Source organism: Notamacropus eugenii, chromosome 4 (genome assembly GCF_028372415.1).
Source record: "Notamacropus eugenii isolate mMacEug1 chromosome 4, mMacEug1.pri_v2, whole genome shotgun sequence".
Lineage (NCBI taxonomy): Eukaryota > Metazoa > Chordata > Mammalia > Diprotodontia > Macropodidae > Notamacropus > Notamacropus eugenii.
In genome coordinates, this window is record NC_092875.1 from 148775590 (window position 1) to 148789780 (window position 14191).

At 38.8% G+C, this 14191-nt stretch overlaps 1 protein-coding gene across 2 annotated transcripts in view; it reads left to right on the forward strand.

Moving 5' to 3' along the window:
* Positions 1-14191, forward strand: part of RRM2B (ribonucleotide reductase regulatory TP53 inducible subunit M2B) — a 38688-nt gene that overhangs the window by 2631 nt on the left and 21866 nt on the right. For both annotated transcript variants that reach the window (XM_072603360.1, XM_072603359.1), the window contains exon 2: positions 3916-4071. In XM_072603360.1, coding sequence (XP_072459461.1) covers positions 4030-4071 — 42 coding nt within the window. In that variant the 5' untranslated portion in view covers positions 3916-4029. The remainder of the gene's footprint in view (positions 1-3915; positions 4072-14191) is intronic.

The following is a 14191-nucleotide window of genomic DNA, read 5'->3' on the forward strand; positions in this document are numbered from 1 at the left end:
GTAGCAACTACTACCTAGGCACTGTGGGAAATACAGAAGAATGGGGGAATTAAAGAACTTTAGAGCTGGGAGGAACCTTTTGAAGTCTAGTCAAATTAGGTCAAAAGTACAAACATCATGGACAATAGATTTTTTTGGAGCTGGAAGGGACATGAAGGGTTTTCTAGTCTATTCATTTCCTTGCTCTTACAGATAAGGAAACTGAGATCCAGAGAAGTTACAGCAACCTGGACAAGGTCACACACATGTCAGGATCTTATGATTATAGCTCCAGAAAAAGTCACATAAGTATACCATTTCAGAGGATTCCTTACCTCCATTTCCATACTTTTCCTACTGTATCAGGGTAATGCTTCCATTTTTTTTTTCTGCTGTCATTACTTAACACCTTTCATCCAAAGGTGGGCTAGATTTGGCAAAGAACCTGGCTTCAGTTCCTTTAGCCTTAAATCTAGCTGTGTATACTTTAGAAAGATGTTAAGTTTAAGTTTGTAGTTTTGATTCTGATTTTTATTTTTTTAAGTATGTATTGAGAGGTAGAAAGGTAGTGTGAACCCTGACTCTGAAGAGCCTTGGATAACAGGTTAAGGAGTCTGGACTTTATTCAGCAAGCCATTGGGAGCTGTGGAAAGTTTTTGGACAGTCTCCCTTCCTGAAAGCAGTGCCTCTGGGTTTTTAGATTTTTGACCATTTGATAGTGCCTCTCCTATATTCTTGTTAAAAGTTTACATTTAGGTATTCAAGTATGAGACTTTGTATTTATTCCTATTGAATTTCATCTTAATAGACTTTGCCCAATACTCTAGCTCAGTGCTTCTTAAACTGTGGGTTGCAACCTCATATGAAATCTTGAAAAATTTGGCAACAGTAAGGTTTCTGAACCTGTAGTGACCAAAAATTAATTAAGAATCAATTCATAATGAATCTGAGGTGTTTCTGGCAGCACTTGCCCATGTTGCATCATGCAACTTCACTTCAGTTTTGGTTCTGAAAACAAAGCTTGTGCTCTTCACTCTGTGCATGCCCTCAGACCTCACACAGTGCCAAGAAACACTGCCGAAATTGGTAAAGGGGTTGAGAGTGGGAAACGTTGAACGAGCCCTGCTGTAGCTTATCGGAATCTCTTTTTGGATCCTGAATGTGTTATCCGTTGTGTTAACTATCCCTTCAGGTTTTGTCATCTTTAGATTTGGTGAGCATGTCATCTGTATCTTTATTGATAAAGGCCTTGATAAAAATATTCAACAACTATGTCTCAAGCCCAGATCTCTGGGGTGGGATACTCCACTGGTGACTTCTTACTGCACTGACATCGAATCGTTAACCACTCTTCTCTGAGTCCAGCATCCAGTTGGTTCTGAATTCATTATTCAGAATTTTTTGTCCACTCCACATCTTTCTATCTCTTTGGGACTAATATGAGATATTTTACTTAAAGTTTTTCTAAAATCTAGGTAAATATATGGTGCTCATGTTAGTCCCCTCACAGACTGGTTGAGTAATCTTGTAAATAAAATGAGATTAGTATGGCATGACTTGATGTTGATGAAGCCATGAGGTAGATCCCTGCCTCCTTTTTGAGGTGTTTACCAGCCCTCTTTTTTAAATGATCTGGTATTTTATCAGGAACTGAGATCAAGCTCATTGACCTATCGTTGTGGGTTCTAATCCTCTTCCCTTTTTTTGAAAATCAGCACGTTTGCTCTTTTGCAGTCTTGTCATATTTCTCCTGTTTTCCACAGTCTTTTAATTATTACTGATAGTGGTTTACTAATCACATCTGCTGATGTGATTAGTTGTGAATACATCTGCTGTACAGGTATTTGTGCTTTTGCTGTCTTTGTATTTATTTACCTGGGTACATCTTATACTCCTCCAATAGAATATAACCTCCTGGGATTGTTTTATTTTTGTTTGTGTACCCCTACCCCTTGTAGGGGCTATACAGCTACTTGCTGTATAGTGTGTACAGAATAAATATCTATTGAATTATTGCCTGCCTATTTCATATACTCGTCAGAATCATAAACTGAGTATATAGTGGCAAAGTAGCTTGGTCAAGACAAAAGTTGTTTTTGGAGAAACTGGTATAGTAAACTTTACTAAGCCCTCTGCTCAGACCTTTAGATTGAAAAAAAAAAAACTATTTGTTAAGCAGTTATTGTATGACATGCACTAGGGAAGGCAAATAATAGAAAAAAGGTAGTCCCTGCCTCAAGGAGCTTACTCTCTTAAACTTCGCGCATAAGAGAGGTCCATTTCAAGGTGGATGAAAAGTCCTGGAGATCCTAAGGTGACTGACCTTGAGGGGAGAGTGAAAGGGAGTGATCCACTACCATTGGGAAGGAGGAAATGGACCCGAAGGTCATTAGAGTGGTAATTCTGGGTTCTAGCAGAGGAAACATGATAACAACAGCTAGGAGTAGAAGGTTGGGGGTGGATTCATGGGAACTGTATATTGAAACTATAACCTAGTCACCACATCAGTTACTAAGTACCTACAGGCAACAGTCCCTGGAGGAGCTCAAAATCTTATGGGGAAAACAACATGTAAACCCCTATGTACAAAGTATAGGCAGGAAAAATAGGAAATAATTGATAGAAGGAAGGCACTAAAGACGGTTCAGTAAAGGTTTCTTGTAGAAAGATAGGATTTTTTCTGGGACTTGAAAGAAGTCAGGAGTTCTGGCATGGGAGATGACCAGTGAAGGTTCCTGGAGCTGAGGGATGGAGTGTCTTGTTTAAAGAACAGAAAGGACAGCAATGTCACTGTACAAAGAGTACAGAGGATTTTGTATTTGGTCCTGGTGGTGATAGGGAGTCAATGGAGTTTTTTTTAGTAGAGAGATGATATGGTCAGACTAGTGCCAAAGGAAAAGCACTTTGTTAGCTGAATGGAAGATAAACTGGAGTGTGAGAGATTTGAAACAGTGAGACCCACCCGTGGGTTATTGCAATAGTTCACGTGTGAGGTGATGAGGTTCTCCACCAGGGTAGTAGCAGTGCCAGAGGAGAGATGGGGACATGAGAGATGTTATAAAGGTAAAAGTGATAGGACTTGACATCAGATTGGATATGGAAGGTAGGGGTGCTGAGAGATAGTGAGGATTCCACACTTACATCTAGGTTTTGAGCCTAGGGGAACTGGAAGGTGGAGAGTTTAGGGAGAAAGGTGATGAGTTCAGTTTTGGACATGTTGAATTTAAAATGTCTACAGGCTATTCAATTTAAGAGGTCAGACAGGCTACTGGAGGTTAGAAGGACTTGCTAGCAATTCTCTCATTGTATTCTAGACATCACATTTCAGAAAGAATCAGGTACACTGGAGATTGTATAGACTATAGAAGATATCAACCAAGATGGTAAAGGACCATGAATCCTTGCCACATATGAGGATCCGTTGAATGAAATGGAAATGTTTTGCTTGGAGAAGACTATGGTTGGGGGAAGGAATGAGCATTTGAAAGAGTATTTGTAGTAAGAGGATTAGACTTGTTTTGTTTGGTTTCGTAGGGTAAGACTAGGTGCAATGGATGGAAGTTCCAAAGAAATAAATTTAGCATTGATATAAGAAAAAATTTGAGCTGTGCTTGGCACATGAGTGCTTAATATGTGCTTGTTCATTCATATATTCATTAACAAATGACATATTGCTCCCGACCATTAATGCATCCAACCTACTCTTTTTTGAAAGTGATGCTAAGTGATATGTTGTAGGAGACCTTGCTAATTGTTCCCTGAAAAATCCATTAATGAGTTAATGAAATATTTTTGAGTGCCTACTATTAGCACTGTGCTCAGTCCTGAAGTAATTTATTCATTCCTAGTTTCCTAGCTGTGGGCTAAGGTGGAAATAAAAGGCAGGTGCTAGCAGTGCTTTTTAAAACAAAGTATTTGTGTTTCTTCCTTTAAAAGAGATTATCATCAGATACTGCTGAAAATGGGTTGAAGCCAAGTGAAGAACCACTCCTCAGAAAGAGTTCTCGCCGATTTGTCATTTTTCCAATTCAGTATCCTGACATCTGGAAGATGTATAAACAGGCCCAGGCATCCTTCTGGACAGCTGAAGAAGTAAGTGCTTATGCCTTTCTATGTGAGAGGTTAAGACATATTCAAAGTTCTCTACAATATCTCTTAACTTAAAAAAAGTACACTCGGAATAGACAGTTACTGTCATGGTACTTTAAACTGACTCAGTATCAAATACTTTGTGTTCCATTGTCAACTACTAAAAAAAATATTCTTGTTGGAAATATTCTATCTTGTGTCAGAGTTTGCCCTACCATGTGTCACAGAACATCTTCAGTTCTTAAGTAATCTTTAGGCTGTCCAGGTTCATATAAAACTATTATTTACTGAAGGGTCAGGAGGGTAGATAAAATAATAACTCAGCTATAGTCAGAAGCACATAATGACAGTATTGTTGACTCCAGCTTAAACTGTAAATCTTACCTTATCCTTAAGAAAAGTTGTATGTGCATCTGTCTTGGGAAGGAAGGAGGGAGGGAGTGGGAGAAAAATTTAAAACTTAAGGAAGTGATTGTTGAAAACTGCAAAGAAACTATTAACAAAAAGCTGTATATTGGGTTGTGTTGTGTATGTGAATGGCCACGTAATTATGGAGGCACTTTAGTCTCAGACTACATAGCTACACTCATTGTGGAGTCATGGGTCATGCTGCTATTTCCCCAGCCAACCTTGAGGCATTTTTTTGTGGGGTTTAGAACTCAATTTAGTTCAAGAAGTATATATTAAGTGCCTACTCTGTTCCAGGAAACCCTGTGCTAGATGCTGATGAGACTATATAGATCAATAATACATGGTTCTGACCTCTAAGAACTTACAGTCTAGTTGGCATACATGAAGAAATAAAATCAAAAGAAATATGTGCAAATTCCTAAGGACAGAACAGACAGTGCTGTGAGAGTTCAAAGGAAGAGCCTCTTAGTCCCTGTTGAGGTAATAGAGGTGACTGTTGCAGAATATGATTTGTATGGAATTGGTACCCAACCCCTGGAAAATGGATTGAAGCCATTTAACCAGAGAATAACAGCTTTTGTATGTGTCGGGGAGTTTAGGAGTCATGTAAAAGTCTCTTCAACCAAACTAAGCACATATTTAACAGTTATTGTCTGTATTGTCATTTCTGAATACAAAGAATAATGCTTTAATACTTAGTGGATCTGTGATCTTATCAGTGTGCATTCTTTCACCTCTGCCTTTTAGTCCTAAGTGATTCTTTCCCTATCATTCAGTAGTGTCTTCATGGGACACAATTTTTCATGGACACTAATACAATATTTGGGCTATCTCTTATCCTTCACTTCTACTTTAGGACCAGCACCAACCTCCTTTGCTTATCACACATATCTTTGATACCACTTCTTATGTGCAAATCTTCATTGATAGCATCAAATTACTAAGTCTTGTCAACTACCTTCACAACATCAGTCACATCCTTCTGAGCCTCAGCATCCTTAATTTGGGTCTCCCTTAACCTTTTTCTAGGACTATTGCAATTGTTTTCTAATTAACTTCTCCACCTTCAGTCTCTTGGCTCTCTAAGCCATTCTTCACATAGCTGCAACATTGATGACCATAAATCCTAAAGGTCTCATCAATACAGTTTCTATTTGGCATTTAAAACCCTTTATAATTTAGCCTCAACCTGTCTTCCCAGGCTGATTCCACATCACCCCCTGCCCCACTCCTTCATACAACACACTGTAGCTTAATTTGCCCTTCTGTCTTCCATGTCTTTGCAAATGCTATTCCCCTTCCCTAAAATGTTCTTTTTTCTTTACTTCTCTTTTGGAATTCCTTCAAGAATCAACTCACCTTTCCTGATTCTCCCAGTTGTTGGTACTTCTCCAACTCCTGGAGGTGCCCTACCTGCAGAAATTACTTTACATTTATTTTGCATTTACTTGTCTATGTGCACATTGTTCCTTTTTCCCACCCCCTTAAGCCCAGTGAAATGTAAGCTTCTTAGTGGAAAGAACTTTCTGGTGTTTGTCTTGTATCTCAGGGCTTAGTGTACAATGCCTGACAAGTTATTTATTGAATTGTGTATGCTGCTGTCTTTTCATCGATCTTTGAGTCATCTGTAATTTTCATTGTTCTGAAGTTGTGGTGGTCCAAATTATAGCAACACTAGGACAGTATTGATATTATAAATGTAGGTCATTGCAGCAGAAAACAACTCTGTATTTTGAAAGTACTGAAAAGAAAGTACTACTTAATTATTCAAATGTGATCCAGTCTGCTCTGCTGCTGTGGTTCTATGACCAACTCATTGTATCTGCTCAATACCTGTCCAAATTTTATGAATTAATGGACCATCTTATTGGGTTGTCTGTTCAAATGCATGTCATATCTGGACAATATTCATCCATTTTATTTGTCCTATTTGGGTTTCTAGGCCAATATTTTCTGAGTGACTATGCTTCTCAGTGAAGGGGGTCACTTAGTACAAAGTCATTTGCAAATGGGAATTATCTGGTGACTCACTATTTATGGGGAACCCTACTCAAGATATCTTCTTTGATACTGGTGAGCACTTTTGAACAGAGTATAGCTCCTTATTTAATGCCTAATTTGAACATGATAATGAGAGAATCATTAAAGTTATCTGTGGGTACATCATGAGGGAATTTTTTATGATCTTATATGCATGTAAGACTTTTTAAGGTTGCATTTGACTTCTAGTCAAATACTTCTTGGTAATTATCAAATAATATACAGCATGATATTGTATTCTTTACACATTCTAGTCATTTCTATTATGATGAAGATATAGTTTGCTATAGAAATTTTATCCATGAAAGTTGGTCTGTTCCTTTCTCATATTTTAATCAAGCGAACTCTTCATGAGAGGATTCTCACAAAAATTTTATAGAAATTAGAAAGGTATGTGTATCAAGATAAGATAATATTGGGGGGCGGAGCCAAGATGGCAGAGTAGAAAGACACACATACTCTAGCTCTGAACCCACAGCCCATAAAATAGCTGTAAAGAAGAATTTCCGACAAATTCTGGAGCAGCAGAAGCCATGGAACAACGGAGCGGACGAGATTTCTGTTCCAGAAAGCCCTGAAAACCTGACGCAAAAGGTACGTCGCGCCCTGGACCTGGAGCCGAGCCCAGCCCTGCCTTGGCCGCATGGCACCAAGAGGAGCAGATCCGAGCAGGCTTCAGGGACAGAATCTCCAGCAGCCACGCAGGTCCCTCCATCCACGGGACCCAAAGGTTGGTGAGAGGGTCTTCTTGGCTTGCTGAGAGGGGAGTGGGGTCCCTCCACTCATGGGGTCCATAACTCAGGCCCCCTCGGGAGGTAGCAGCGGAGGCGGCAGCAGACGGGGGCTCCCCAAGCAGGCAGGAGCTCCGATCCATTGTGGAAAGTCTCCACATAAACCCCCTGAGGGAACTGAGCCCGTGAGGCAGCCCTGCCCTGACCTGAGCACCTGAACTTAATCTCACACTGAATAGCAGCCCTGCCCTCACTGAAAGCCCTGAGGCTGGGAAGCAGCATTTGAATCTCAGACCCCAAGCGCTGGCTGGGCGGATCTGGAGGCAAAGTGGGTGTGAAGAGAATACTCAGAAGTCAAGTCACTGGCTGGGAAAATGCCCAGAAAAGGGAAAAAAATAAGACTATAGAAGGTTACTTTCTTGGTGAACAGGTATTTCCTCCCTTCCTTTCTGATGAGGAAGAACAATGCTTACCATCAGGGAAAGACACAGCAGTCAAGGCTTCTGTATCCCAGACCACCCAATGGGCTTAGGCCATGGAAGAGCTCAAAAAGGATTTTGAAAATCAAGTTAGAGAGGTGGAGAAAAACTGGGAAGAAAAATGAGAGAGATGAAAAGCATGAAAAGCAGGTCCACACCCTGCTAAAGGAGACCCAAAAAAATGCTGAAGAAAATAATACCTTTAAAAATAGGCTAACTCAACTGGCAAAAGAGGTTCAAAAAGCCAATGAGGAGAAGAATGCTTTAAAAAGCAGAATTAGCCAAATGGAAAAGGAGGTTCAAAAGCTCACTGAAGAAAATAGTTCTTTCAAAATTAGAATGGAACAGATGGAGGCCAATGACTTTATGAGAAACCAAGAATCACAAAACAAAACCAAAAGAATGAAAAAACGGAAGATAATGTGAAATATCTCCTTGGAAAAACAACTGACCTGGAAAATAGATCCAGGAGAGACAATTTAAAAATTATGGGACTACCTGAAAGCCATGATCAAAAAAAGAGCCTAGACATCATATTTCATGAAATTATCAAGGAAAACTGCCCTGAGATTTTAGAACCAGAGGGCAAAATAAGTATTCAAGGAATCCACAAATCACCACCTGAAAGAGATCCAAAAAGAGAAACTCCTAGGAACATTGTGGCCAAATTCCAGAGTTCCCAGGTCAAGGAGAAAATATTGCAAGCAGCTAGAAAGAAACAATTCAAATATTGTGGAAATACAATCAGGATAACACAAGATCTAGCAGCTTCTACATTAAGGGATCGAAGGGTGTGGAATATGATATTCCAGAAGTCAAAAGAACTAGGACTAAAACCAAGAATCACCTACCCAGTAAAACTGAGTATAATACTTCAGGGGAAAAATTGGTCTTTCAATGAAATAGAGGACTTTCAAGCATTCTTGATGAAAAGACCAGAGCTGAAAAGAAAATATGACTTTCAAACACAAGAATGAAGAGAACCATGAAAAGGTGAACAGCAAAGAGAAGTCATAAGGGACTTACTAAAGTTGAACTGTTTACATTCCTACATGGAAAGACAATATTTGTAACTCTTGAAACTTTTCAGTATCTGGGTACTGGGTGGGATTACACACACACACATGCACATGCACACACACATAGAGACAGTGCACAGAGTGAATTGAAGAGGATGGGATCATATCTTAAAAAAATGAAATCAAGCAGTGAGAGAGAAATATATGGGGAGGAGAAAGGGAGAAATGGAATGGGGCAAATTATCTCTCATAAAAGAGGCAAGCAAAAGACTTTTTAGTGGAGGGAAAAAGAGGGGAGGTGAAAGAAAAACATTAAGTTTACTCTCATCACATTCCACTAAAGGAAGGAATAAAATGCACACTCATTTTCGTATGAAAACCTATCTTACGATACAGGAAAGTGGGGGATAAAAGGGATAAGCAGGGTGGGGGGGATGATGGAAGGGAGAGCCTGGGGAGGAGGGAGCAATTTGAGGTCAACACTCATGGGTGGGGACAGGATCAAAAGAGAGAATAGAAGTAATGGGGGACAAGATAGGATGGAGGGAAATATAGTTAGTCTTATACAGCATGACTATTATGGAAGTCATTTGCAAAACTACACAGATATGGCCTATATTGATATGGCTTGCCTTCCAAAGGGAAGGGGTGGGGAGGGAGGGAGGAAGAGAAGTTGGAACTCAAAGTTTTAGGAACAACTGTCGAGTACTGTTCTTGCTACTAGGAAACAAGAAATACAGTAAAGGGGTATAGAAAGTTATCTGGCCCTACAGGACAAAAGAGAAGATGGAGACAAGGGCAGAGAGGGATGATAGAAGAGAGGGCAGATTGGTGATAGGGCAATTAGAATGCTTGGTGTTTGGGGGTGGGGGAGGGGACAAAAGGGGAGAAAATTTGGAACCCAAAATTTTGTGAAAATGAATGTTAAAAGTTAAATAAAAAAAAAGATAAGATAATATTTAACACAGTGTTAGTTCATAGTAGGTGCTTAATAAATGTGTAATTCTTTCCCTTCTCTTCTCCTATGTATCGCTTTTTATGGCCAGTGACAAAGCTGTCCTGCCCTGCTTCCACACCCAATAGAATATGAGGTCCTTTTGAATAGGGACTAATTTGTTTTTGTCTTTGTATCCCATGGTGTCTTATACATAATAAACATTTGTTGATTTGGGGATAATGATATAGTCTTTGGTCTTTTTATTTATTTATTTTTTTGAAATACATTGAAAATTGATCCAAGTGCCTTTAAAATTGTACATCTCTAATACAAATATACTGTGTATGGATTTGGTCAGGTCTAGCTTTTGTTAACTTCACTTTTTTTTTTTTGGAGTGACACGGAATATTTACATATTAGAGTTAAAATGTCATACTTAGTGTCATTAATAATGAAAAGAAGCACACACAAAACTTCATAGTTATTTGTTGTCGTTTTTCTAGTTTCATCTACAGATGTTTATGGTATGATTTGAGTTAGCTGAATCTCATAGAAAATTTCTTACACTCTGTTTTTTGGGCACAAACCTTCAAAAACCAATCTTTTTTGATTTAGATTATCTTGCTTAGAGAGGGCACCAACAATGGACAGAGCCACCCCATGACTCTAAAATTCTCTCTCACAAGCTATTTTAGAGTTATAGCAATTTTGGACAATAGACAAAATTGCACAATGAAATAAAACAGTTACACAACTCATGGTAAAGTTCAGTTAACATTTTACTTTATCAAACAGAACAATAGTCACCTTGGAAGAATAAGTTTCCTAAAATCATTCAGTCCTCTTTGACTTTGAGGATTTCTTCTTTCTAGCTGGTCAGAGTTGAACCTGAGATATTTCCATTAACTGAAATAATCAAAGAAGTCATTTCTTTATGTTACTATGATCTTTACCTAAGTTCCTTCAAGGTACATAAATCAAGAGCCCCTTCCTCTTGCCTACGAGATTATTTTGGAACTGATATTTATTTATTTATTTAATGTTTATTTATTTATTTTTAGTTTTCAACATTCTTTTCCACAAAATTTTGAGTTCCAAATTTTTTCCCCATCTCTCCCCTTCCCCCACCCCATAATGCCTTGCATTCTGATTGCCCCTTCCCTCAATATGCCCTCCCTTCTATCACACCCCTCCCTTCCCTTATCTCCATCTTCTTTCTTTTCTTGTTGGGCCAGATTGATTTCTATACCCCATTACCTGTATTTCTTACTTCCCAGTTGTATGCAAAAGCAATTCTCAACATTCTTTCCTAAAACTTTGAGTTCCAACTTCTCTCCCTTTGTCCCTCCTCACCCATCCCCACTGAGAAGGCAAGGAATTCAACATAGGCTATATATGTGTAGTTTTTCAAAAGACTTCTATAATAGTCGTGTTGTGTAAGACTAACTATATTTCCCTTCATCCTATCCTGCCCCCCGTTTATTTTATTCTCTCTTTTGATCTTGTCCCTCCCCAAAAGTGTTTACTTCTAATCACCCCCCCTTCCATTTGCCCTTTCTTCTGTCATCCCCCCCACCTCACTTGTCCCCTTCTCCCCTCCTTTCCTGTAGTGTGATAGATTTTCATACCAAATTGAGTGAGCATGTTATTCCCTCCTTCAGCCAGATGTAAAGACAGTAGGCCTCACTTTTTCCCTCTCACTTCCTCCCTTGTCTCCTCCATTGACTAAGCTTATTCTTACCTCTTTTATGAATGATAATTTGCCTCATTCCATTTCTCCCCTCAATATATTCCTCTCTCACTCCTTAATTTTATTTTTTAGATATTATCCCTTCTTATTCACCTCACCTGGTGCTCTCTGTATATACAGATATGTATGTATGTATGCATGTGTATAGGTATACGTGTGTGTGCATGTGTGTATAATCCCTCCCACTACCCAAATACTGAGAAAAATCTCAAGAGTTATAGATGTTATCTTTTCATGTAGGAATGTAAACAGTTCAACTTTAGAAAGTCCTTTATGATTTCCTGTTTACCTTTTCATGCTTCTCTTGATTCTTGTGTTTGAAAGTCAAATTTTCTATTCAGTTCTGGCCTTTTCTCTACATTATTGAATGACCATTTTTTTCCCTGAAGTATTATACTCACTTTTGCTGGGTAGGTGATTCTTGGTTTTAATCCCAATTCCTTTGACTTCTGGAATATCATATTCCACACCCTTCGATCCCTTAATGTAGAAGCTGCTAGATCTTGTGTTATCCTGATTGTGTTTCCACAATACTCAAATTGTTTCTTTCTAGCTGCTTGCAGTATTTTCTCCTTGACCTGGGAACTCGGGGATTTGGCCATAATGTTCCTAGGAGTTTCGGTTTTTGGATCTCTTTCAGGAAATGATTGGTGGATTCTTTCAATATTTATTTTGCCCTCTGGGTCTAGAATATCAGAGTAGTTTTCCTTGATAATTTCATGAAAGATCTAGGCTCTTTTTTTGATCATGGCTTTCAGATACTCCCATAATTTTTAAATTGTCTCTCCTGGATCTATTTTCTAGGTCAGTTGTTTTTCCAGTGAGATATTTCACATTATCTTCTATTTTTTCTTTCTTTTGGTTTTGTTTTGTAATTTCTTGGTTTCTCATAAAGACATTAGCTTCCATCTGTTCCATTTTAATTTTTAAAGAACTATTTTCTTCAGTGAACTTTTGAACCTCCTTTTCCATTTGGCTAATTCTGCTTTTTAAAGCATTCTTCTCATTGGTTTTTTGGACTTCTTTTGTCAATTAAGTTAGCCTATTTTTAAAGGTGTTATTTTCTTCAGCATTTTTTTGGGTCTCCTTTAGTAAGTTGTTGATTCACTTTTCATGATTTTCTTGTATCACTCTCGTTTCTCTTCCCAATTTTTCCTCCACCTCTCTAACTTGATTTTCAAAAGCCTTTTTGACCTCTTCCATGGCCTGAGACCATTGCATATTTATTTTAGAGGCCTCTAATGGTAAGCATTGTCCTTCCTCATCTGAAAGGATGGAAGGAAATACTTGTTCACCAAGAAAGTAACCTTCTATAGTCTTATTTTTTTTCCTTTTTTGGGCATTTTCCCAGCCAGTTACTTGACTTTTGAGTCCTTTGACAAGAGGAGGATATACTCTGGGGACCTATAAGTTCTCATTTCCTCCAGAGTAGCATAATCCAGAGGAGTAAACTCCTCTCCTGGCCTGTGCTCTGGTCTGGGAGCTACCAAAGCTTTTCTGCCTAGAATCTGCAAATAGAATTCCCTTTCCAGAGCCTCCACCAGCTCCACTCAGGGCTGAAACTCACAGCAGCTGCTCAGTTTCCCCAGGGTCTTTAGGGGAAGGGCTTCAAAAATGGATGCTGTTGCTGCTGCCACTGCCACCACTGCCTCTTCTTTGTCCGCCGCTGCAGCCGCCTGGGGCTGGGGTTAGGGGAGGGTGCTCCTCCCTTGTCACCCAGTTGAAAAAGCTTTCTCACTAACCTTTGAAGATGTCTTTGGTGATTGTGGGTTGAAGGATCTGAGAAATGTCTCTGCTGCTGGGGATTCAGCCTTAGAGACCTGTTCCAGGTCCTGACCCTGCCGCACAGCACCCTGCAGCCCATGCCAGGCTGTGCTTTGCTCCACTCCATACCCTGTGTGTTAGACCTTTCCTGTGGGCCTTCCAGGCTACCTTGGGCTGGAAGTCTTTCACTCTGTCGTTTTGTGGCTTCTGCTCCTCCAGAATTTGTTTAGAGTCATGTTTTTACAGGTTTTTTATGGGCTATGGGGGAAGAGCCAGAGTATGTGCATCTTTCTACTCTGTCATTTTGGCTCCTTCTGTAACTGATATTTAAAGAAAGCTGATTAGATTTTCTTATTAGGTCAAAGACTTCAGACTAGGATAATTTAAAAATGCTTTTTTAATATTTCTAAAAGAGGGGAGTTTATAAAATATTAGAGTTAAAATGTCATAAGCATATATATGTGTATATATATGTATATGTATCTGTGTGTGTGTGTGTATATATATATGTATATATATATTTCTTTATAGGGGGATTGGTAATAGATAGGATCTGAAGTAGAGAGCTAGAGGTTCTTATGCCCAGTTGTGAATGTCTTCAGCCTTCCATAACATGAATTTACACTTGTATCCTTATTTATACATTTAATATATTGAAGCAGCTGTGTAGGGGAAGTAAATTTATAACCTTATTTTGTAATGTAAAATGAGTTAAAAGCTTGTCACACCTGACTACCCAACTGTTTGTGGTTTTTTTTTTAAACGTTCATTATTTGAACTAAATGAATTGTGGGATTACATCCTAGCCTAAGTTCACACACACCACTTTCTTTTTAACTAGCAACAAATATGTTTTAAGAGTAAAGAGATTTATTACCTTCTGTCAGTATTAAAAAGATATTCCTGATGTTTAGAATTATTACACTATTACACTGAACTATTACATTAGTTAGGCACACTTAGTATGCACTTTGCTATAACAAATAATTACT